Source organism: Esox lucius, chromosome 16 (genome assembly GCF_011004845.1).
Source record: "Esox lucius isolate fEsoLuc1 chromosome 16, fEsoLuc1.pri, whole genome shotgun sequence".
Classification (NCBI taxonomy): Eukaryota; Metazoa; Chordata; class Actinopteri; order Esociformes; family Esocidae; genus Esox; species Esox lucius.
The window spans coordinates 23695440-23719750 of NC_047584.1; the positions used below are offsets into that span (position 1 = coordinate 23695440).

General features: G+C 42.4%; 1 protein-coding gene across 3 annotated transcripts in view; it reads right to left on the reverse strand.

Moving 5' to 3' along the window:
• LOC105016363 (E3 ubiquitin-protein ligase SH3RF3) overlaps window positions 1–24311 on the reverse strand; it is a 51840-nt gene that overhangs the window by 15663 nt on the left and 11866 nt on the right. For 2 of the 3 annotated variants that reach the window (XM_020054500.3, XM_010880143.5), the window contains exons 2-3: window positions 2920–3195; window positions 659–754 (exon numbers count right to left, since the gene is read on the reverse strand). In XM_020054500.3, the coding sequence (XP_019910059.1) occupies window positions 659–754; window positions 2920–3195 (372 nt within the window). The remainder of the gene's footprint in view (window positions 1–658; window positions 755–2919; window positions 3196–24311) is intronic. The other variant, XM_010880144.5, reaches the window with a different exon arrangement.

The following is a 24311-nucleotide window of genomic DNA, read 5'->3' on the forward strand; positions in this document are numbered from 1 at the left end:
ACAGACATATAGACAGTGAATAACTTCATCCATATGTTTTCCTCCCATCTCACTTGACCCCTAAGTATGAACGGTACAGCTCAATGTATTCCTTGTGAATGTTTGTTTACACAATTAACAAGGGTCTTCGCCATCTCCTCAGCAGACCCTGTGTGTGTGTGTGTGTTTGTTTCCTAACCATATAATGGGACAAAAAGGTCCCCAAACTCTGGCAACATCTGAAAATTATTACTAATGAAAGTAATTCCCCATTTAAATACTTCTTAAGTAAACAGTGTGTCTGCATGTGGTTGAGTTAGGAAAAAACTGAGATGCCTTAAATACTCCATGTCCTCAAGGTGAGCCTGATATATGCACTGCAAAGAGTTAGTTAGACTCACAGACAATATACAAACACACACACACACGCACACACATGTGGGGAGGAAAGTGGGGGGGGGGTAGAGCTTCCCCTTCCACCCCCAATGCTCCACACACCTCCAGCTGGGACATCCTCATTATGTTTCCCCCTTACCAGCTTCCCCACCCCCAGCCTGACCACACACAGACACACACACACAAATATACACCCCCTGCCAAGTGAAAGTGATGGAAGACTGTTAATTATTGATGTATCTCTATCTAATAAGACGCCCTTTGTGTGTGTTTGTGTTGTTACCTCTACATAAAGGATGGGGAAGATCCCGATCTTATCGCCCAGCATGCCCTCTGCCCAGTTTTCATCCACTCGTCTAATCACCGTCAGAACCTCATCCTATTTTACAGACAGACAGGAAGTGGTTTAGAAAGTGACCATGCTTATGTTTTGTTAAGCATATCAATGAAAATATAAAGTAGTTGAAGCCTCCAAGTACAAATCACCGTCCCCCCCAAACCATGCTACCTATAACCATGCTACCTGTAACAATGCTTCCTTTTACCATGGTACCTGTAACCATGCTACCTGCAACCATGCTACCTGCAACCATGCTACCTATCGCCATACTAACTGCAACCATGCTACCTGCAACCATGCTACTTATAACCATGCTATCTATAACCACGCTACCTGTAACCATGCTATCTGCAACCAGGCTACCTACAACCATGCTACCTATAATCATGCAACCAGTGCTACCTATAACCATGCTACCAGTAACTGTGCTACCTAGAACCATGCTACCTAGAACCATGCTACCAGTAACCGTGCTACCAGTAACCGTGCTACCTATACCCATGCTACCTATAACCATGCTACCAGTAATCGTGCTACCTATAACCATACTACCAGTAACAAAGCTACCAGTTACTGTGCTACGTATAACCATGCTACCAGTAACCGTTCTACCTATGACCATGCTACCTACAACCATGCTACCAGTAACCGTGCTACCTATAACCATGCTACCAGTAACCATGCTATCTATAACCATGCTACCTGTAACCATGCTATCTATAACCACGCTAACTATAACCATGCTACCTGTAACCACGCTACCTATAACCATGCTACCAGTAACCATGCTATCTATAACCATGCTACCTGTAACCACGCTACCTATAACCATGCTGCCAGTAACCATGCTACCTATAACCATGCTAACTGTAAACATGCTATGTGTCCTTTCCCAACCCTAGCTGGGTTTGCTTTAGTTTTATATACCCCATACATATATGCACCGTGCCCTCCCTATGTATTGGAACCGTAATATTTTTGTCTTCTTTAGGCAGAATTTCCACTGAGCTTGATTTTTTTGTCCAAGACTAGGCTTACTCTATTTCTGCGAAACCCACAATTGACGTTTTGAATTGAAGTATAGAGCCAAAAGAGGATAACCATTACCCGATACTTACAGAAAGCTGTGTATTTGCTTGTATGTATGTGTTTTATACGCATGTGTTTTGATAGCAGTGGTTTGAAAGAACAACAGTAATCAAGGTTCTATTCATCTCTGCATCTTCTCTCTCCTACTGAATTTCAGCCCATGCTTCCATTCAGGCATTTTACTGGGTAACTGCAGCTGTGATCCTCTGTGTGAAAAGGAAGTGTGTGTATGTGACTCTCTGTCTTTTGACTTGGCCCGCTTTCCCTTGCTCCATCCTGAGAAAACAGCGTGAACCCAGACCAGGTGCTGTGGAGGAACACACACACACACACACACGCACACACACAAACAAACACACACACACCTACACACACACACAAACACCTACACATTCACACACACACACACACACACACACACACACACACACACACACACACTCAAACATACACAGACAGACATACAGACAGTTAGACAGACATACACAAACAAACACTTACACACTCACATGCAGACACAGTGAATTAAAGAGAGAATGAGAGATGCTTCATTCTCCAGTGTCCTTAGCGAGACAAGTGTGTGTAACAGCATGAACAAATGATGAGCTTTGAAGAGGAGAGGAGCAGAGTGAATACCAATCACTGTTTATCACAAACATTGTGCTAGGGAAAGAGAGACCCATAGGGGGAGAAAAACTATAACTTCAGACAGACAGGCAGAGAGGGAAGAGAGAAGGAAGAATACATCTATAGACACCAACCTCCCACAGGGCAGCAACACGGAGATAGACAGAGGAAGCATTTCTATATTGTTCCCTTTTATGGCATCAATGAACACACAGGTACTGCCATTGAAGGAATAACTATTTTGAACTGGTTACTACTCTTCATGATTGGCTGCAGTTGGACATGACTCCAACAGGGTTTCAGAGGAGGTATCACCTAAGGAAACTGGAAGTCCCACCAGGTAGACTACATTCAATTAATAAAAAGGTGGACACATTCAATTTCAGCCCATACCTTTATGCAACTGAAGGCCTCTATCTATCTCTGTGTGTATCATAGATAGGTGCATGTGTGTGTGTGTGTGTGTGTGTATGTGTAAGCGTGTGTACCTTCGAGAATGCCAGACAGTCTTTGTCCTGGTCTTTGTCTTTAACTTCAAAGTCATACAGGGCCTTTCCTGTGGGCGGTGTTTGGCTCAGGGGCCGCAACAACGTGATGTAACTAGCTGGCAGGAAACCATGACAACCATTCAGCTCTCCATGGTACCAGTTGTCGTCGACTTTGCGTCGCAGGATGATGATGTCACCTTTAGTGAACTGCAGGTCTCCGGGTTCCTTCCCCTCATAGGAGTAAAGAGCCTTCCCACAGGGCAAGGCTGGGACACTCTGGAGAAGAGAGGTACACAGGTTAGACACTAGTTCACCATCTGCATTTTACACCTTTGGGAACAAACAGCAGTATAGGAAGAGTTGGGTTCTGTTATTGTTGGTGAACTCTCTGATTTCAGTAACGCCAGTCCAGCTGTGCCCTGAGAGTGTGCAGACAGGCAAGCAGACAGACAGACAGACAGACAGACAGACAGGCAGATATAGCTGGACTGAACTGACAGCATCCTGACTCTCCAGACCCAGAAAACCCAGAACCAAATAAAAAGCAGAAGTAATTGCCTGAGTTCCTAATAAATACCTAAATGACCAGCTAAAGACAGTTCAAAACTGTCTAGTGACCATCATTTAAAAAATCTCACTTTTCCTTTTTATTTAATTGATTACTGGTTAGTTATGCAACCAGTAATCAACTCCCTTCACATAATCGTGCAGGTCTTAATAATGAACTACACTAAGCCGGTGAACACAGCCAAACCAAGCAGAGTACTTTTACTCTGTAGTTTTTACACCACTGCCCAGAACATAACTCAGCTCTGAACACAACACAAGTCAGAACACATCCAACATCAGAGCTGACGCAAGGCCAGGAAATACACCTCTTGATCTGTATAGTGTGTCTGTATGCTCTCTCTGTTCTGTCACTGTCATTCACACCATAGAAGTTGACAGAGAAGACAACAAAAAGAACAGAGATAGGATGACTAATGAAAAGACATCCAGAGGAAGAGATAAAGATAGGATGACAGATAAAAGAGAACCAGAGGAAGAGAGAGATAGGATGACAGATTACAAGAACCAAAGGAAGATAGAGGATGATCAGTGAAAAGAGAACCAGAGGACAAGATAGGATGATCAATGAAAAGAAAACCAGAGGAAGAGAGAGGATGATCAATGAAAAGGAAGCCAGAGGAAGAGACAGAGAGCATGACTGATGAAAAGAGAACCAGAGGAAGAGATTGAGGATGACAGATGAAAAGACATCCAGAAGAAGAGAGAGGGGATGACAGATGAGAATAGAGGGAGTGTAGTACTCTTCCATTCCACGGCTCATTACACACACATCATAAAGCTCTAATGTGCAACACGTTCCCCTGCATTATATCATTACATTAGCTCTGCTCCAACACACACACACACACACTAAATACGTACATTCACAGTATTTGAAATGTCATTAAGGCCCTACACATACACATATACCACACTTGTGTTTATATTGTAATAAAAACTAAACTGCAGTTGGCTGGCGTAGGTTGGAGAATGTTGACTGCAAAGTGTGTGAGAACATACTTTACTGCTGCTGGTCTGTGTGTGTGTGTGTGTGTGTGTGTGTGTGTGTGTGTGTGCGTGTGTGTGTAAGTATTTGTGTGAAACTAGAGACTGTTTGAGCACCTGAACCAGTTAGTCTGTCACACAGCAAAACCCCTGCTCCTGATCCAGGCATTCAGCCAGTCAGCTAAAGTACTGGAGAACCAGCCAGTCAGTCATACAGCTAAAGTACTGGTGAACCAGTCAGTCATCCAAACAGCTAAAGTACTGGTGAACCAGTCAGTCAGCCAAATAGCTAAAGTACTGGTGAACCAGTCAGTCAGCCAAACAGCTAAAGTACTGGTGAACCAGTCAGTCATCCAAACAGCTAAAGTACTGGTGAACCAGTCAGTCAGCTACTAGTACTACACATACTACACAATCATAAAAATGGACAGAGGACTAAACTGTAATATAATTTGTTATAGTGTGGACATTGCCATTGAGAATTAGTCAGTTGGGTGGTGTGACTTCTAATTGTTCAAGCATTAAGGACTGTGTCGTCCAACCTGGAGGGATCTACCAATTAATTATACTAATGAAGAACACAATGGACAACTTCAAAATGGAGAGGGCCTTAAAGGTGCTGCCCACGCTCTCACAATACACCATACCAAGACAGACACAGGAGATGCAATTTCTATCCAAGTCCATGGGTTGACCCCACGCACACACACACACACACACACACACACACACACACACACACACACACACACACACACACACATACACCACAGTCCTCTTGTGCTTTCAGGAGAAACCCATTACTGATCCCCACTGGGCACACACACCTCTAATTACTGCACCACAGGGAAGAGAGAACGGCAGGGGGTGTGTGCGTCTGTGTGTCACAGCAGCCAATTCCCCTGTGCAGCAGTAAGATCCCATCTGTTTCAGTGTCTATCTGCTTCAGTGTCTATCTCCTTCTCTGTGTATCTCCTTTTGTGTCTATCTCCTTCTGTGTCTATCTCCTTCTGTGTCTATTGTCTTTTTCTATTTCCTTTTGTGCCCATCTGCTTCTCTGTCTATCTGCTTCCCTGTCTATCTGCTTCTCTGTCTATCTGCTTCTCTGTCTATCTGCTTCTCTGTCTATCTGAATCCCTGTCTATCAGCTTCCATGTCTATCTGCTTCTCTGTCTATCTGCTTCCCTGTCTATCTGCTTCCCTGTCTATCTGCTTCTCTGTCTATCTGCTTCCCTGTCTATCTGCTTCTCTGTCTATCTGCTTCTCTGTCTATCTGCTTCTCTGTCTATCTTAAAGCCTCTCTGTTGTTTGGCATTTTTCTCATCTCCTTTTCCTCCTCCCCTCCTTTCCCCCCTCTCTTCTCCCGCTCTTTTCCTCCCTCCCTGCTCAGTAATAAACTCTTTCTGTCCTTGGAGGGGTACTGGGCCGTTACCACTCTGCTACAGCTACTGGACAATCAGTGTGTCCGTGTGTGTGTGCGTTTATGTGTGTGTGTGTGTGTGTGTGTGTGTGTGTGTGTGTGTGTAGACCTACAGTAATATCATAGTAAATCTGTAACTATGTTCCTGTTCCGAGGGCAGCATTCCATTATCCCAGTTTCTTCCCCTGAAAGAGATCATGTTCAACGGTCCTTAGGCAGAGCATGTCCCTAACACACTTGATTCAGACGTAGCACACCAAGGTACTGATGGTGAACAACCAACGTTTTGGGACATGGAATCTAATTATTTAACACAACGGGTCTTAGAAAGGGTCTGTTGTCTGGTCATCAGCTGATTCAGTATATCTTACCAGAGAAGAACTGCAGGCCTATACAGATTTCTAGCAAGATACTTTATTGGCAACAAACGGTAACAGAAGAGAATCTACTGGCTGGTAAGACACGATTATATATTGTCTATTATAAACCGGGTGTTTCAAATCCTGAATGCTAATTCGTGGTCCATCTAGTTAAATTTACAAGGATCCCCATTAACATAGAGCAGCTACTCCTCCTGCAGTCCATATAAAACATCAACCACATGACAGTACAGACCAGTTAAAGACCAGACAACACGTTATTACAGAATAATAGCTGTAATAGTCATACTACAGTTAAGGTCTATAGTTCTGAGAACAGAATTTATTTTAGTGGTGTATACAGAAGTGAAGAAAAGAGAAACCGGCACCCTGCTTGTATTGAGTTACATTATATAATTACCGTACTAAACTCCATTTCCATTTGAACTACTCAGTGTATGTGGGTGGAGCTATGTCTACATAAGGGTGCCATTCACAAACTTGCACTAAACTCTGAGGAAAGCCGTGGGGCTGACACATAAGCTTCAATAAATAATCAACCGTGGTACAAGTAGAAACCTTGTGCTGGTTTCTCTTTACTTCAAATGTATGTTACCTTTTAGAGTACAAGAAACTGCAATAAGTTGGATCGGAGGCACAAGGGCCTTCTCATTTTATTTTAACCAGTGTATGCAGGAAACAGCATGTCCTCTACAGAGTAGATGGCCATGTATACAAAAAAGGGCATTTCAGTCAATAAAGATGAGATGTTAAGGGTGTAATATAAACCACACAGTAGTGTTTTGGGTTTTGTTTTCGTCTTCCACATTGTTGTAATGATAGGAAGGCAACAGGACCAGGCAGTAACCCTTTGTAATATTTTTATATATCTTCTTATTTACCCTGGTAAGTCAATTTTCATCAACATTTCACATTTCCTATAATTGCTTTCTGTCTTTTATTGTCACCATTATTTTTAGTGTTATCTGTAACACCCATGACGGCTCTGAATGGGATGAATAGCAATGTATCATATCTGAGCTTCTGAAGCCTATACATTCACCACACTTTATGTGCTTGTTTTGGGATGTATTCTTTAGGCCTTCCCTGAAACAATTCTTGATACCATGAAAATGCTGTTTTCTTATCTAGTTAGGATTTTATTGGAAAATATAATCTAAAATACATCTCATTCACAGCAGTACTATTTTTAGATAGAAATGTTTAATGTCAATCTTTTTTCAAAAAGAAAGTAATATAAAAATACATGGATCCACAGAAAATTCCTCCAGGGTCCAGAAAACAGGATAGGCAGCAGACATGTATATACTGTCTGATTGGAAATATTTATTCTTCCCTTAAATCAGGGGACTATATAGAAAATATATTATATCTCTAAATGGTTAATCTGATATCAATGCAAATACCCCCAAATTTAAGCTGACAGTCAGCACTATAACTCCATTGTCATTGTATTTCAAATCCAGTGGCTACATAACTTAGCGCACAACACATCAAGCGAGGGTAACTGACATTATAAAATACATTTGGTCATATTATACTGTTAAATGAGACTTGTTATACAGTGATACTTTATTTGGAAATAGCCCTTTTATCAAAGTGTCAATGAAAATAAACAAATCATTTTCGTCATGATCAGTATAAACCTAGCGTACTGATGTAAGGCATATATTTATCCCAAATACATTTTATTTTAGAATATTTCAAATATCTTTATATTTCTTTGTGTATCTTAGTCAAAGACATCCCATGCATGGGAGAATGACTGTGATGCATGAACACGGGAAGAGAAAGCACACTGGAGCTCTATGATGGAGGAAGAGGAGGGATCAACGTGATATGTCAATCCTGAAGAAGTGTGTCATTGTGTGCTAATCAGAGCTCAATTTTGTTAAGCTTTATGGCGTGCGTGGTCTTTTTGAAGTGAGAAATCGTTCATCCCGAATGGAATAGTTAAGTTGCGTATCTGGTGGGCTACTTGTGCACGTGGGGTTTGTTTAAAGACGAGCAGTGAACAAGCGTGTTACTGATGGATCAATCATTTAGGTCAAATCTTTTAAAATTCCAGCTAGAACAATAACTAATGAAAAGTCACTGGAAAAATACTAAGAAGGCCTAACAAATGTAGACACAAAATTTCAGATTTCTTAAACATTTCTAGATGTCGTTTAGATGTTAAAATGTCGGTGATCAGTTGTTTTAAGCGACCGTTGCTTTTAGTAGGGTGTTTTCACAATTCCAAATGGATTTCTGTGCATTTTCCAGGATTTTTTTTAAAGATCAGTGTCAATAATTTAGGTAGTTATAATATTAGCTAACAAATTAATTGTCATTGAATAACTTTTAAAACTAATTCTTGAGGCTAATGTGGAATAGCCATAAACCTAAAGGGTTCACTTGGTAGACATTTCACACATCCTTAGCTGTCCTGAAAAAAAATTTGAGTCATAAAACTTGGAATAATAGATTCATCTTTAACATTATCTCCACTTTGTTTTCATAAACAATTTTGAAAAATAAAGCAAGGTGTTATAGGTAGGTTGAATAGGCACTCCAGATCTACAATATTTGAACACCTTACCCTGCAGCATCCACTAACAGGACAGACTATTGGGTGCTAAGATACACTGGCAGATCTTCTCAGCGGAGTGGTAATGAAGTGGTAAATTAACGGGAGGAGCTAAATATACATCCTGTCTATTCACCCCTCTACAGCTGTCTAACTGAGCGGGAGAGGTAGGGAGACTCCTGATAGACAGTTATTTAGCAGCAATTACTGACAGGCAGAGTTCTGCTAAGGAAGTGTTAATTCACAGTTGTCTCCTCCTTTCTCCACTCCTGTTAACACATCTGTCTGAATAGAAGGAACAGCAAGCATTCAGAACCTTATTCTTTCCTCGCACCCCCATAGCAAAATGTGCACCATTGCTAGTAATTCGTTGTAGAATTTCAAAAAATAAATGATTGTCTCTCTTTGGAAAAATGGGCCTTCATGAATAGGCCTTCATGAAATTTGAAAGTGCAACCCATGGGGAAATGTGTAGAAATGCCAATCTCTGCCATCTGTTGACGTCACATTTCTATTATGAATCCCACTTTCTCCGGGTTGTTACGACATAATGGGATCCTGTCACCCAGAGCTTGTTGTCATGGTTTCACCAGGCTCAGTTGTCTTCAGTTGTGAGGCATTCCGGAGTTGAGATTGTGTATGTGTGTGTGTGTGTGTGTGTGTGTGTGTCTTCACTATGTCAGAGGTGACCTCCTGGTTAGTGAGTGATGGATGTTGAACAGCAACGCTCCGCTCTCTTCACCAGCTCACAGAATGTCAGTGTGTAAGGTAAGAGACCCAGGGTGCGGGGGTGTGTGTGGGGTTGGGGGTGAGGTAAAGATAATGAATAATAGATAGAAAACAGATCAATAAGCAGTAAATCGCTGAGACGGACAAACTGTGTGTGTGTGTGCGCATGTGTGTTCCTTTCAGACCTTTTGTTATGTCAGGGGTCTTCAACCTTTTCTCGCAGTACCTGGGCTTTAAAGGGCAGTTTTCAAATGACATTTCATTCTCACCACCCTCAAAACACTGAGACAACTGTCCATTAACTGAACATTTCCTCAACCAAGTGAACTAACACATATTCCTGGTTTTCTGGAATATTCTGTTCACATATGAAGCACCTACATACATTCAAGTGACCAAGGTCATTACAGCACTTATGTTACTTCAGCACTACGTAACCACAGCACTACGTTATTCGAGCACTACATTACTACAGCACTATGTTACTACAGCACTATGTTACTACAACAAAGAGTTACTGAACAAAGGCATGGAAGATTTAGCTTGGTCGCTGCAAACAGTTAGGAGCTGGCGGAGAAAGGGTGGGCGTGTTGTACATACAAACAGTGTGCACATAAAAACCAATAAAAAAAAAGTTCACTACAATTCCGGGCAAAAAAATGCATTTCCCTTCCCAGACAAGTGAGTCATAGCTCCTCGCGGTGTGGTCATGTGGGTCGCGTCAGCAATGGAGCCAGAGTCAGCTGCTTAAACCTCCTTCTGACATCTGCTAAACGGCCATTCTAACATCCCACAGGCGCGGCGCCCTAACATTCCACGAGCAGTCTTGACCGTTAGTGCTCAGTCGCCCCTAGCGGCTGGTTTTCAAGACGTATCAACGTTTTGTGAAGCTGGACAAACTTCATGTTTCGACATTAATCTGTAATAAATTCTCCTTACACTAAACCAAGCTCTTATCGTAACCCTTTGAATGACATTTGTATGAATTGAGGTCCTGAAAATGCAGAGAAGCAATTATGACAGTCACACACATTTGTTTGCCTATCCTTGTGGAGACAGGAAACCCAGAAACCCATGTTCCCTACCCCCAACCCAAACCTTTATCTAACCTTAAGCTCAATGACCTAACCTTGATTGGTTCAACTTTATTTAGCCCTAATACCTAACCTTAACCCATAAAACCAAAACCCCAAACTAACCCCAACTCTAACACAATGTCAATTGCATGTTTTACTTCCTTTAAGCGGGATATATTGGGGACGAGACAAAACACATTTTTTATCAGGTTTTACCGGCCTTGTGAGGACCTCCTTTTCTAACATGTACGCATAGAACTGGATCACAAACACAAAGAGACAGTAACCTCAGCAGTTCATCCTTCTCAAACTTCATCTTGTAATCCCTCTTCCTCCATTTATGTCCTATTATTTTCCTCTAGCTTTGTTGTCACCCCTCCCTTCCTTCCCCACAACACCATACCTCATAGCTACCGCTAGTTACCAGCCAGTACACCCTTTGTGGTTGTTTTTAGTTCGAATTACTGGCTCTCGGCTGTGTAGTTAGCACAATGCTTAAGGGAGGCTCTGTGTGTGTTTTGAATCCTTGAGAGTCGATAAAAATCACATTTGTAATGTTTAAATCCTCCTAGATTCAAATAAAGCATTTGAAATGTGTATGTGTGTTTGTCTCTTAGCGTATTTGTGTTGTTTTGCACCCTCTGGCAAGCCGACAAAGTCTGTGTCCTCACAACCAGAGGACTTGGAGGTGTTCAGCACTCTGAGGGTGTGTGTGTGTATGTGTTTGTGTTTGTTCTGCCACCTCCAATTGCAGTTGTGTCATTCTCACACTGACACAACAACAAACCAACAGTAAGGAGGATATTTTAGGAAAGAGTTTGACTTCCTCGGTAGAGTCATTGGAACACTAGTACCACGGGCACGCGTGTGTGTTTGTGAAGCTTGTGATTCTTATTCAACTCTGACATGGAGGGATAGACGGAGGGAGGAGACTGAAATAAAGAGAGATGAGTGAAAGGGGAAGCCTTGATTAAAATTTCTCTCTATCCTCTCCACTCCTCCCCAGAGACCCAACACACATCTATAAAGAGTAGCTACTGTTCTACAGCTAGTCTCCATTCCCCTGGCTCTGCTTGGCCAAGAGCTGTACGCAGATCAGTTGCTCTCTGGCTCGGGGGAAAACCTGCCACTGAGATACACAGGTCATTATTCACTCGCTGTCCTGGAATCTTGGTTTAGAGAAGAACGATCTAAGGCGCACACACATGTCACAGATTGTGAGGGCGAGACTAATCTCCTCACTAATAGAATCCTCATTAACAGGGCCGTGTTCCTCTGAGCCATCCACTCTGACCCACTGTCCTGCCCAAGAGTTAGCAGTCTGCCATGGTGACGGCCAGAGACTGTGTTACAGTGGACGAAACAGACCGCAGGCTTCTGGGTTCATATCTACTCTATTAAACCCGATCCTCTCTGATAATCACTCAGTTAATTACTGTCTGAAGGACAGAGAGAGAGAGAGAGAGAAAGAGACTAACAGACAGACTGACAATCAGAGAAAGAAAAGAGAGAACTCATGCTGAAATGCTTGCTTGTCTTTAACTACCATACTAAGCAAACACTTTCTTCTCTTTCTCCAGATATATACACATATGTTCATGCAGTTTTTATGCAAATGTGTGTTGACAATTTTACAAGGGCATAACTTTGTGTTTCTTTGTACCTTTATCTTTTGAAATGCAAATTGTATGGTGTGGAAACTGCTGAATAGTGTGCTCACGTTAATGTACGTTTTTTTGTGTGTGTCCACATTCGACTGCAAAGATAAGGAGAGAGAAAGACCCTCACAATGTAATGGGTTAATGTCAGTCTTGGAGTGAGTTGGAGGCTTGCAGGCAGATTATGACACCTGACCAGACTGCTTCACACACACACATGCACACTCCTGCAAACAGTGAGGGGTCATGAAGAGGTCATGGGGTCACGAACGTTTGACTGAGGCAGTCGGGCTCCCAGGTGTCCTCATAATTGTGTGTGGGTTCTCACTCGTCCTGACCTCAGCTGCTCAGCTCAATCTGCTGGGATACAGTCCAGAGTGTAAGAGAGAGAGACGCTTTGGAGTGACACACACAAAAACACACACACACACGCACACTCCCATTACACCCCGATCAGTAAGACCAGCCTTCCGTGGACAAAAACATAAATACAAGAGCTGTGTGTGTGTCCGTGTATTTGTGTGTTGTCTAGTTGCGTTTGTTGTGTGAGCGTTCGGGTTTTTCTGTTTGTGCTTAAAAGCGGAGGCAGCATGCGTTTCAGTAGTGCAGCCACAAACTTGTCTTCACACAGCCCCAAGAAGTCAGGCAATGATATCAACCACAAAGACATTCTTCATCTTTAATGAATTATTCATATAGAGTGTGATGTAAATAATGTAGTAACATTAAATATTAACAATATGTGTGGATTTGAACTAGGCTACTAGACGAAGGCTTTGGATGAATAATATTTAAAACAAAAAAATAACAATATTTGATTATTTCCACATATTCAACAACCACATCAAATGGAAAGGCTTCAAAGCAAACTGCTTGGATGTGTTGAGCTACAATACAGCTGAGCTGCTTTGCAGTGAAAGGAAGAAATAGCTGCGTATATATATAACTTTTACACATACTCCTCTCAACTCTATTTCTCAACAAGTCACTAAAAACACATGGATGCACACACACACTGAGCAGACAAGCAGTGCTTTGTCGTCGGGCTATAAATCACGTCTGAGCGGAAGACAAGCTTTGCCTTTTAGGTTCTCAGCACGTTTACATTGTCTTTAGTTTGGTTGGAGAGAAGACACAAAACTGTGGTAAGGCCATTTCGGTTTTATGGACGCTGCATTTCAATGTTTATCTAACAGAATGGTCAAACAAAAAATATAAATGAATTATTTTTTGTTGGCGTCTATAAATATGGGAATATTGAAAAGATAACTGAAATGGTTGCACTGAAAGGATTCCGCCTAATTCCTACACTGACAATAGATGAAGTCAAAACACTCCAGGACAACTCATAGATTGTTAATAATCCCATCTCAAGACGACCCATGACTGCTACTGTAAAAGATCAGACAATGCATAACAAACAGAAATCTTCAGAAGCTATGAGACATTACGATTTATTCAATCCACATCTGATATGGATATTACAGACATCAGAACAATGTTTCCTTTGGATATTGTACATTTCATGATGTGACCACCTTTCTTCAGAATTGCACACAAACAATCAATGAAAATACACTCCACTTCCGTAGGATGTGCGACTCGGAGTCACGTGTAACACTTTCTAAGTCCAAAGCAAGTCCCCAATGAATAATAATTCCTCCAAAAATGCAAGAGTTTTGTTTAAAAGTGGTTTAACATGCTTTCCCAGCCTGCAGCCTGTGAACTCAAATTCACGCTGAGAGGGATCTGTGTGCGCCTGTTAGTGACAGATGAAGAGAGAAAAAAATAGAAAGGGGTTGTGCTGTACCTCTTTACATTTTCTTTATATATCTTTATCGATCTAGTAATGAAAGCCACTACATACAGTCCGATATAAAACATTGCAAGTCATTACATTAATGTCTGTCTCTGAGTCCATGGATTTGGTGGCTATGGTTATAGTCACTTAACAGGAAGCAATTGTTATGCAAATACAAACAACACCCAAAGTATTTTCATTATCCATGTTACAAGGTACCAGTATTGTGTACGATCTAGTGGAATCAATGGCTAGGGTAGTCTCAAATTATATTTGAAAGCCTGAACCATAAGTGTGTTCTCCAATTAGTCAACTGTCCCTTTAGGATAGCGCAGGGATATTTTGATCAAGTCTTGATATCAAGAACATTCATGTTTTTTCCACCCATATTGTAGCAGACAAATTGACTGAAAATACTTTTACAGCAACGACCATGGAGCAATTGCCTTGCTCAGGGACAGAACGTCAGATTTTTCACCTTGTTGTCTAGGGATTAAATCCACCAACCTGCTCTAACTGCTAGGCTACCTGTTGCCACTAAAATGGACAAGCTTTGTCATTTTTGAATAAAATGTCAGCAGAAGCTAAAGTATGTCATCTTCAGTTTCCAGTCTACTCCCTCCACACTGGACTAATAGCGCGTCTGTACTTTCCAAGATTCTCTCTGGTGATTTATCCTCCACCACCACATTCATCTCTGGTTCACATTTCTCTTTAACATCCAGCGTGTGTTCAAATGTAATCTGTTATGTGATATTGCTCTACCCTAGCTGTATTGTTTTTATGACCTCCCAGGCCTCGTGTCTTTAGGGTATATCTTCTCTGGAAGTATTGAAACATATTGTTTACAGGTATAGTGCATTCTGTATGTATTCAGACCCTCTCAATTTTTCCACAGGGGTTTTTTCTGCCATTCTTCTCTGCAAAATCTTTCAAGCTCTGCCAGGTTAGATGGGGATCGTCGCTGCACACTCCAGAGATGTTCAATAGCTGGGCAACACAAGGACATTTACAGACTTGTCCCCGAAGCCACTCCTGCATTGTTTTGGCTGTGTACTTAGGGTTGTCGTCCTGTTAGAAGATGAACTTCTGCCCCAGTCTAAGGTCCTGAGCACATTCGTCAGGTCATTTCCCCCTTGATTCTGACTACTCTCCCAGTACCTGCCGCAGAAAAACATCCCCATAGCATGATGCTCCTACCACCATGCTTCACGGTAGGGATGTATTAGCCAGGGGATGAGCAGTTCAATCTTGGTATCATCAGACCAGAGGATCTTGATGGAATGATAGTGCTTTAGGTTCCTTTTGGCAAACTCATAGTGGGATGTCATGTGCCTTTTACTAAGAAGTGGCTTCTGTCTGGCCACTCAACCATAAAGGCCTGATTGGTGTAGCCTGCTGAGAGAGTCATCCTACTGGAAGGTTTGCCCACCTCCAAACAGGAACTCTGGTTCTCTCTTGCAGTGGTCATCGCATACTGGTCATTTCCCTGACCAAGGCCTTTCTCCCCCGATTGCTCAGTTTGGCCTGGACGGTCAGCTCTAGAAAGGATGTTGGTGTTTCCAAACTTCTTCCATTTAAGAATGTTGGAGGCCACTGTTATTACCCAGATCTGCACCATGACACAATCCTGTCTCAAGCTCTTCGTTCGACCTCGAGCAATTCCTGTGACCTCATGGCTTGGTTTTTGCTCTGACATGCACAGTATATCAAAATTGGCTTGGAGCTGAGTGAAAGATTCTGTAAAAAAACTGAAATGTGATCATTAATTTAAAAGTCTATCTACTAAATCCAATGTCCTTTATGAAAGGTGGAAAGTCTGTATTTTTTGTCATTTTGATAGCCCTGATATAATGCTGTTAATATCCTTTGGAGTGTATTTTATCCATTCCTTTTCCAATACAATTTTGTTTAATCCATGCCACCAAAGCTTTTGACAGAGGCCCAAAAGTATATACAGGTGGGTTAGAGGCTGTGGCTCAGACCACTGGATCACTATAGGTCACTTGGGCTCTTATTTTGCCATATACATGTAGAAAAAGGCTTACTCAACATCTTAAAGGTAGACAAAGGGAGTTAAGTAATGCATCCAATTGAAATCTACACAATAAATTAATTCTCACAGTCTCTACCCTACCGATTAAAAAAGCTGCCAAATATCCCATCTCAGTAAATCCATCTTAAAATAATACCAACATGCCTAAATCCTTGTCTTGACCACTTCAATGACCCATCTTTATCAAGCAGATAGGGGTGCTGTCATGAAATTATCATAACCTCTTACTTTGATTTGTTGACTTTATACCCTGTAGAGCTGACCCAATTCATTCAACTCTCAATTCATTAGGCTCTCGGTCAACCAAGATTTTTATAGTACAGCAGACACAATGGAGTGTAATTTTTAGAAATGAAAACCTCCATGGCATACAGCAAAGCCGTAGGACTCAGGTACTTCTGGACCCCAGATAATATTATCTGCCTAAAACAACTGACTTCAGGTCTGAAAAAACACACATAGTATCTGTATTCACAAAAACATATCACTATATGTTGAGAGTCACAACTTAATCAACTACTATGTTATTTAATAGGTGGGTTTGTCCACTCGTCATTTAAGCCAGTGACTAAATACTCTGAATGAAAAACACTGGACAAAGTAGACTACCTTGCCTATTACCTCTTATCAAACCAAAGACTGTGAGTTGTAGTAAATCTCTCTGACCCTGGACACTCTGACCCACTGAATAAATAATGGGCTGAATCAGATATTCAATAATGTTTGTTTTAACCTCATATAAAATGCCCCTTCAAAAGATGTTTCTGCATCTAAGCGGAAAAGCATTAATATTTGTTGGCCTCCCTTCAAAGAATATGTACTGAAATCTCTTTGCATTTTGTTAGATGTTTGTCTGCCAGGTGAACTAAAAACCTGTCTAATTTGCATTGATCATTTTCCGACTTTGTTTCCAAAGTCTCTGGAATTATATAGCTTAATTTCAGATTTCTGGGGGGATTAGCAGTCTTAAATGGGCTAAACAGGGAAGGATCTGTACCCTCCATGTAAATTACTGACATGATTGGGGGTGGGTCTCCCTCTAAGTGTTTTTAATCTCTTAATGGCTTCCTGAATCTAATTCTGTATCTGCCTATCATTTCGGCTTCCTCCTCTTCTGATCATGTAGTAAGATTTAAGCTGGACAAAAGGGACGTTTTCTTCCCACTGTTTGTTTTACGCATTTCATATTACCGTTGATTAGTTCATCCAAGAGCCCCTTCTGCCATATAAGTCAATACTTTATACAGCATTTGCCTACAATAATTCAGCTTATGCATTGCATCTTTAACCCTGGTTTGTTTATGTTTCCGTTCTATCCTACGTTTTATAAACTGAAACAGATGAGGTGTCAAAAATCTTCCGGAACATGCCTGCTTTCTCTCTTGGGGCATTGGTGCAGGACAAGGACAATGCCCAGAATCAAGACCAAGAAATGCTCAACTTCAGCACTGAGGTTGACACTGGACTCACCATTGGTCTCTCAGCAGTTTGAGAGACCAATGGTGCTTAGAGGCACCTCTGCGGTCAGGGCCTGACTTTGGCCCCCAGGCGCATAGAGAAACCTAGAGGCACCTCTGCGGTCAGGCCCTGACTGTGTCCCCCAGGTGCATAGAGACGCCTAGAGGACCCCAGCCAGGAACTGACAAGTATTATAATTCATTATTAACTTTTGTCAGGTGTAATTCATTTTTCACATTGATTATTTTACACACAAGAGTTGATTATCATATACATATTTATTAAAATCCACTACACCTTCTAATAAAAAATATTTTAATCAACTGCTTTCATTGAAAACGTTTATTTGCGCAGACAGACTCTGGACAGCGTTAGGTGAACACATCTGAAGGGAGCTCTTGGGTCAAGGTTCTGCGCCACAGTCCAATTTGTCCTTATCATTGCTGTATGATAATGTTTTGATATCACCAAACATTTTCATATTTCTTTCATATAATATTAATAAGACTCAACCTTTTGAAAATGTAATATATTAACATTGTTCAAATGTAGACACGTAGTGTAAAACTGAGATTACCCTGTTATACTAATTGATTTAGAGCAGCTGAACATGTAAAATTCACTTTATTAAATTCACACAAATGAATGATTATTGGTTGACCTTTAGGATGTGGGTCACTGTCCAGCATGGCAAGTAGACTGGAATTCCACTTATTACCATTCAGAATGAAGCAGAGCCTTTTCTCCAGGGAGAACAAAGTCCATAAAACTCTTTCTGGTCTCCCTCATGGGCCTCTCGTTGTCTTACTCTGTCATGTAATTATTTTTACTGATCTCTTCTGACTATCCACATTGTCTCCTTACCTTCCTTCCTCTCCTTTCCTGCCTATCTTCCTATTTTGCTTCCTCTCCTTTCTCTCCTCTCTGAAATTATATTTAAGTTTGCTTCATCTTAGTACAATAAACTCAAGGCTCTCTCCCACTCAACTAACTTTTTTAAATTACTATATACACCGATCAACCATAACTTTATGACCACCTGCCTAATATGGTGTAGTTCCCCCTTTTGCCGCCAAAACAGCCCTGACCCATTGAGGCATGGACTCCACTAGAGCTCTGAAGGTGTGCTGTGGTATCTAGCAGCAGATCCTTTAAGTCCTGTAAGTGGCGAGGTGGGGTCTCCATGGATCAGACTTGTCTTTCCAGCACATCACACAGAGGCTTGATTGGATTGAGATCTGGGGAATTCGGAGGCCAAGTCAACACCTTGAATACATTGTTGTGTTCCTCAAACCATACCTGAACCATTTTTACTTTGTGGCAGGGCACATTATCCTGCTGAAAGAGGCCAGTGCCATCAGGGAATACCGTTGCCATGAAATGGTGCACATGGTCTGCAACAATGCTCATTTAGGTGGTACGTGTCAAAGTAATATCCACATGAATGGCAGCACCCAAGGTTTGCAACAGAACATTGCCCAAAGCATCACACTGCCTCCGCCGGCTTGCCTTCTTCTCATAGTGCATCCTGGTGCCATGTGTTCGCCAAGTAAGCGACACACACGCACACAGCCATCCACATGATGTAAAAGGAAACATGATTCATCAGACCAGTCCACCTGCTTCTATTGCTCCGTGGTCCAGTTCTGATACCCACGTGCCCATTGTAGGCGCTTTCGGCAGTATGCGGCTACATAGCCCCATACGCAATAAACTACAAAACACTGTGTGATCTGACACCTTTCTATCAGTACCACAATTAACTTTTTCAGCAGTTTGAGCTACAGTAGCTTGTCTGTTGGATCGGACCACACGGGCCAGCCTTCGCTCCCCACGCGCATTAATGAGCCTTGTCCGCTCTTGACCCTGTCGCCGGTTCACCCACTATTCCTTCCTTGGACCACTTTTGATAGGTACTGACCACTGCAGACCGGGAACACCCCACAAGGGCTGCAGTTTTGGAGATGATCTGAACCAGTCGTCCATCAAAATTTGGCCCTTGTTAAAGGCGCTCAGATCCTTACGCTTGCCCATTTTTTCTGCTTCTAACATCAACTTTGAGGACAGAATGTTCACTTGCTGCCTATATAACCCACCCACTGACAGGGGCCATGATAACGGGATAATCAGTGTTATTAACTTCACCTGTCAGTGGTCATAATGTTATGGCTGATCGGTGTATATTCATTCATATATACATATATAAATTAAGAGACACATGAAAGATGGAGCAGAGTTGTTGCTGAAAGAGCACTGGGCTGTAAATGTACAACCTCTTTGACAGGAACCATATTGTGATGGACCTCGCTGGTGATCTTTATCTCTGTCTTCCCAACCGGTTCCCAGTGAAATCACTCAATAGTAATCTTACAATAATATACTCCAGTAAGTAATTCATAAAAATAACCATGTCATTACTTTCACAGCCCTCTCCTTAGCTGCTAGATACTAGTGTTGTTTCACCGCAGCCTATTTTCATAATGCTGACAATGACTCTTTTGTTATGTCTCCAACTCTGACAATCACAGATGACAATCATAGTTGGTCCTGGTTGGGAGACCAGATGCTGCAGTAAGTGGTGTTGGAGGCCCAGTAGGGGGCACTTTTCCCTCATGTCTACACATCACATCCTAATTCCCCAGAGCACTGAAGAGGACATTGTCTGACTTAGGGCATTTTGGATGGGACGTTAGACTTGTGTCCTGACTCTCTGTGGTCACTAAAGATACCATGGACCTAAGACCAACCATTTTTTCTTGCCAAATTTATTTCCAGTATTTCTGCATTGCTGGAGTAGTCAACCTTTCACTGTTAGTCTGAAAGAGTTGTTTACAAAGCAAGTGACATTTTTCAATTGATTTGTTAGGGAGACAGAGATGTAAGGCCTAGCACATAAAGGAAGGATCATACCTGCTTAGAATGTCAGGCAGAAAAGGCTTAATCTCTGCAAAACGAATTATAACCACCCCCCCCCCCCCCCCCCCCACACACACCCACACACACACACACACACACACACACACACACACACCAACAAGCTGATTGATTACACAAGTCCTTTAGACCATTTCTCAGCACATTGCGGATCTGGCCATTGGAGAAGAAATGTGAAGTGAAAATTCAGTGTGAATAGATTTTTTATAGGGAGTCTGGATATAGAATACCTGTTAAGATATCCACAAGGTGGCTTACCGCGTACCACACCCTCTAAACACCACAGCCAATAATAACACAGTACCACACCCTCTAAACACCACAGCCAATAATAACACAGTACCACACCCTCTAAACACCACAGCCAATAATGACACAGTACCACACCCACTAAACACCACAGCAAATAATTACACAGTACCCAACCCTCTAAACACCACAGCCAATAATAACACAGTACCACACCCTCTAAACACCACAGCCAATAATGACACAGTACCACACCCTCTAAACACCACAGCCAATAATTACACAGTACCCAACCCTCTAAACACCACAGCCAATAATAACACAGTACCACACCCTCTAAACACCACAGCCAATAATGACACAGTACCACACCCTCTAAACACCACAGCCAATAATGACACAGTACCCAACCCTCTAAACACCACAGCCAATAATAACACAGTACCACACCCTCTAAACACCACAGCCAATAATAACACAGTACCACACCCTCTAAACACCACAGCCAATAATGACACAGTACCACACCCTCTAAACACCACAGCCAATAATGACACAGTACCACACCCTCTAAACACCACAGCCAATAATGACACAGTACCACACCCTCTAAACACCACAGCCAATAATGACACAGTACCACACCCTCTAAACACAACAGCCAATAATGACACAGTACCCAACCCTCTAAACACCACAGCCAATAATGACACAGTACCACACCCTCTAAACACAACAGCCAATAATGACACAGTACCACACCCTCTAAACACAACAGCCAATAATGACACAGTACCACACCCTCTAAACACAACAGCCAATAATGACACAAAACCCAACAATCTATACATTACAGCTAATGATGACACAAGGTCAGATAACATATTTCTAGGGAAGACAAAACCTGATCTCTTGTTCCTCCTTTATGCTGAGAGATGAGGAGGACCAATGACATCATTATTTCAGAGGGTTGAGAGTAAGCCAAAGTGGGATATTGACAGGGACCCACTCCAACACATAATTTAGGTAACCATTAACACACACACACAAACACACACCAAAGAACCATAAGGGCATTTTTACATTGAAATATATTTATATAGATGAACAAGACTGGTTGCCAGATTTGGGTCGGAGAAACATTTTTATGTGTAAACGGGAGAAAATGTCAATTATAGCATGTCACCTTCCGAGGCAATGTGGGACACTTTTCATTCAGATACACCCAGTGGCTACTGAGACCTGAAAATGATGTCTCACTCAGCATGTTTTGGAGTGGAATGCATGGAGACGGAATTCGGTTCTATAAGTTCTTCCAGCTCCAAACAGAAATATAAAAACGTATGTTTGGAAGCTAAAAGAAACATCTACCACTGGCACAGAAACAATTCTACTGTCATCAGCAACTTTTTTGACATAGAGTGCCATGTTAGCACCAGGTTAACAACATTTTCAGTGAGTTTATACACCTTCCAGAGTTTCTCGCCGACAGTGCCAAACAAAAATTGTGTTTACTTACTATGTTAATATTTGTTATGTTAATACGGGAGATTGACAGACGGATCGGTGCAGCTTCTGCAGTAATGCGGTCGATGTATCGGTCTGTCGTGGTGAAGAAAGAGCTGAGCCGCAAGGCAAAGCTCTCGATTTACCGGTCAATCTACGTTCCTACTCTCACCTATGGTCATGAGCTTTGGGTCATGACCGAAAGGACAAGATCCCGGATACAGGCGGCCGAAATGAGCTTTCTCCGCAGGGTGGCTGGGCGATCCCTTAGAGATAGGATGAGAAGCTCGGTCACCCGGGAGGAGCTCAGAGTAGAGCCGCTGCTCCTCCACATCGAGAGGGGTCAGCTGAGGTGGCTTGGGCATCTGTTTCGGATGCCTCCGGAACGCCTTCCTGGGAAGGCGTTCCGGACCCATCCCACCGGGAGGAGACACACCTTGTATCTTTGCCATGGAGCCAGTAAGTCTTGCAGTAGAGCATGCAGCTCTCTACACCTTCTCTTGCTACAACTCCCCCTTTCTCCCTGTTTCTCTCTCCCCCAGTCTCTTCACTCCCTCCTATACTTTCACCTTCTTAAGGTCATTACAGAGATACTACATATATACCAGTCTGAATTAATAGGATAAGGACAGTACATTAATGGAGCTGACTGCAATTTACTGCCATAAAAGTCCTGAGTTGAAACCCGAGCAACACCTGAGCTCCTTTTGAGTCAAACTGACTCTCCACTATGAAGGTTGGGAAAGAGGCTGAAGGTGGTGAGATGAGACGTAGAGGTGAGATGTTGAGAGATGACACAGTGAGAAGTAGATCTGTCAGAGGGATGAGAGAGAGTTGGATGGATGAGAGAGGGAGGGATGAAAGAGAGGGAGGTAGAGGGAGGAGAATGAGAGAAGAGGAGGGATGAGAATGATAGAGGTGGAGGGATGAGAGAGAGTTGGATGGATGAGAGAGGGAGGGATGAAAGAGAGGTAAGTAGAGGGAAGAGAATGAGAGAGGAGGAGGGATGAGAAAGACAGAGGTGGAGGGATGAGAGAGGAAAAGAGGAAAGGGGGACCCAGTTCATCTATTGGTGTAGTTCCAGATGGAGGGAGCAGATGGACCCCAGAAACAGAGCAGGCTGGGTACATCTCCAGTGACCATGGTGGCAGAGTGAATCCTTCACATGCTGAGTTACAAACTGTCCAAATGAGAGCAGGCACCCTTCACTCACACATTTACAGAGTCAGATGTGACAGACATTTTGCATCATTCAAATGAACACCTGATCAAAGTCAAGTTAACTATTTGCAAGAAATGGAATTTATCTGCAAATACGTTGCTTGCGTATCATTCTTACGGAAGTGTCGCAACGGCAGTGGTTCTGGTGCATTGTGGGCAATTTCATCCATTCAGTGGTACAATGAATGGCATCGAATGGCATAGCAACACCACTGTTAGTCCGTGAGAATTTGAGATTTTGGGGGGGAATTCTCACAAGTTGACACCTCGTGTTCACTCGGACGATCGGAATTAAGCCACAGAAACACACATAACCTCACTTCCCACCGTTACCATGGAGATGGCTGTCACAGCTGACTGGCTCAGCTGCTGAGTACTGATGTTGTGATGTCATCACTGTGTTGCAGCTGTCTGGTGACATCACTAGCAAGGGACAGCTGAGAGCAGCTGAGAACCTAAAGAGATCGAGCCATGGAACCACAATCCCACCCAGACACAGAGAAATGCACGCACATAAACACACAAACACAATAATTCCTGTAATTTAGACAGTTGAATGACCCTGGAGCAGACTAGGACTTCTGTATGAGAGACAAGTGATGAGAGAGAAGGAGGGGAAGTGAATGAACCCCCCCCCTCACCCCCATTCCCCTAAAGACACACACACACACAAAAACGCAACCTGATATATCTCTGGTCCTAAATAGACAACTTTCAGTGGTACAATAAAGCAGACCTGTGTGTGTATAAGTGTGTTTGTTTGTGTGTGAGTGTGCGTGTG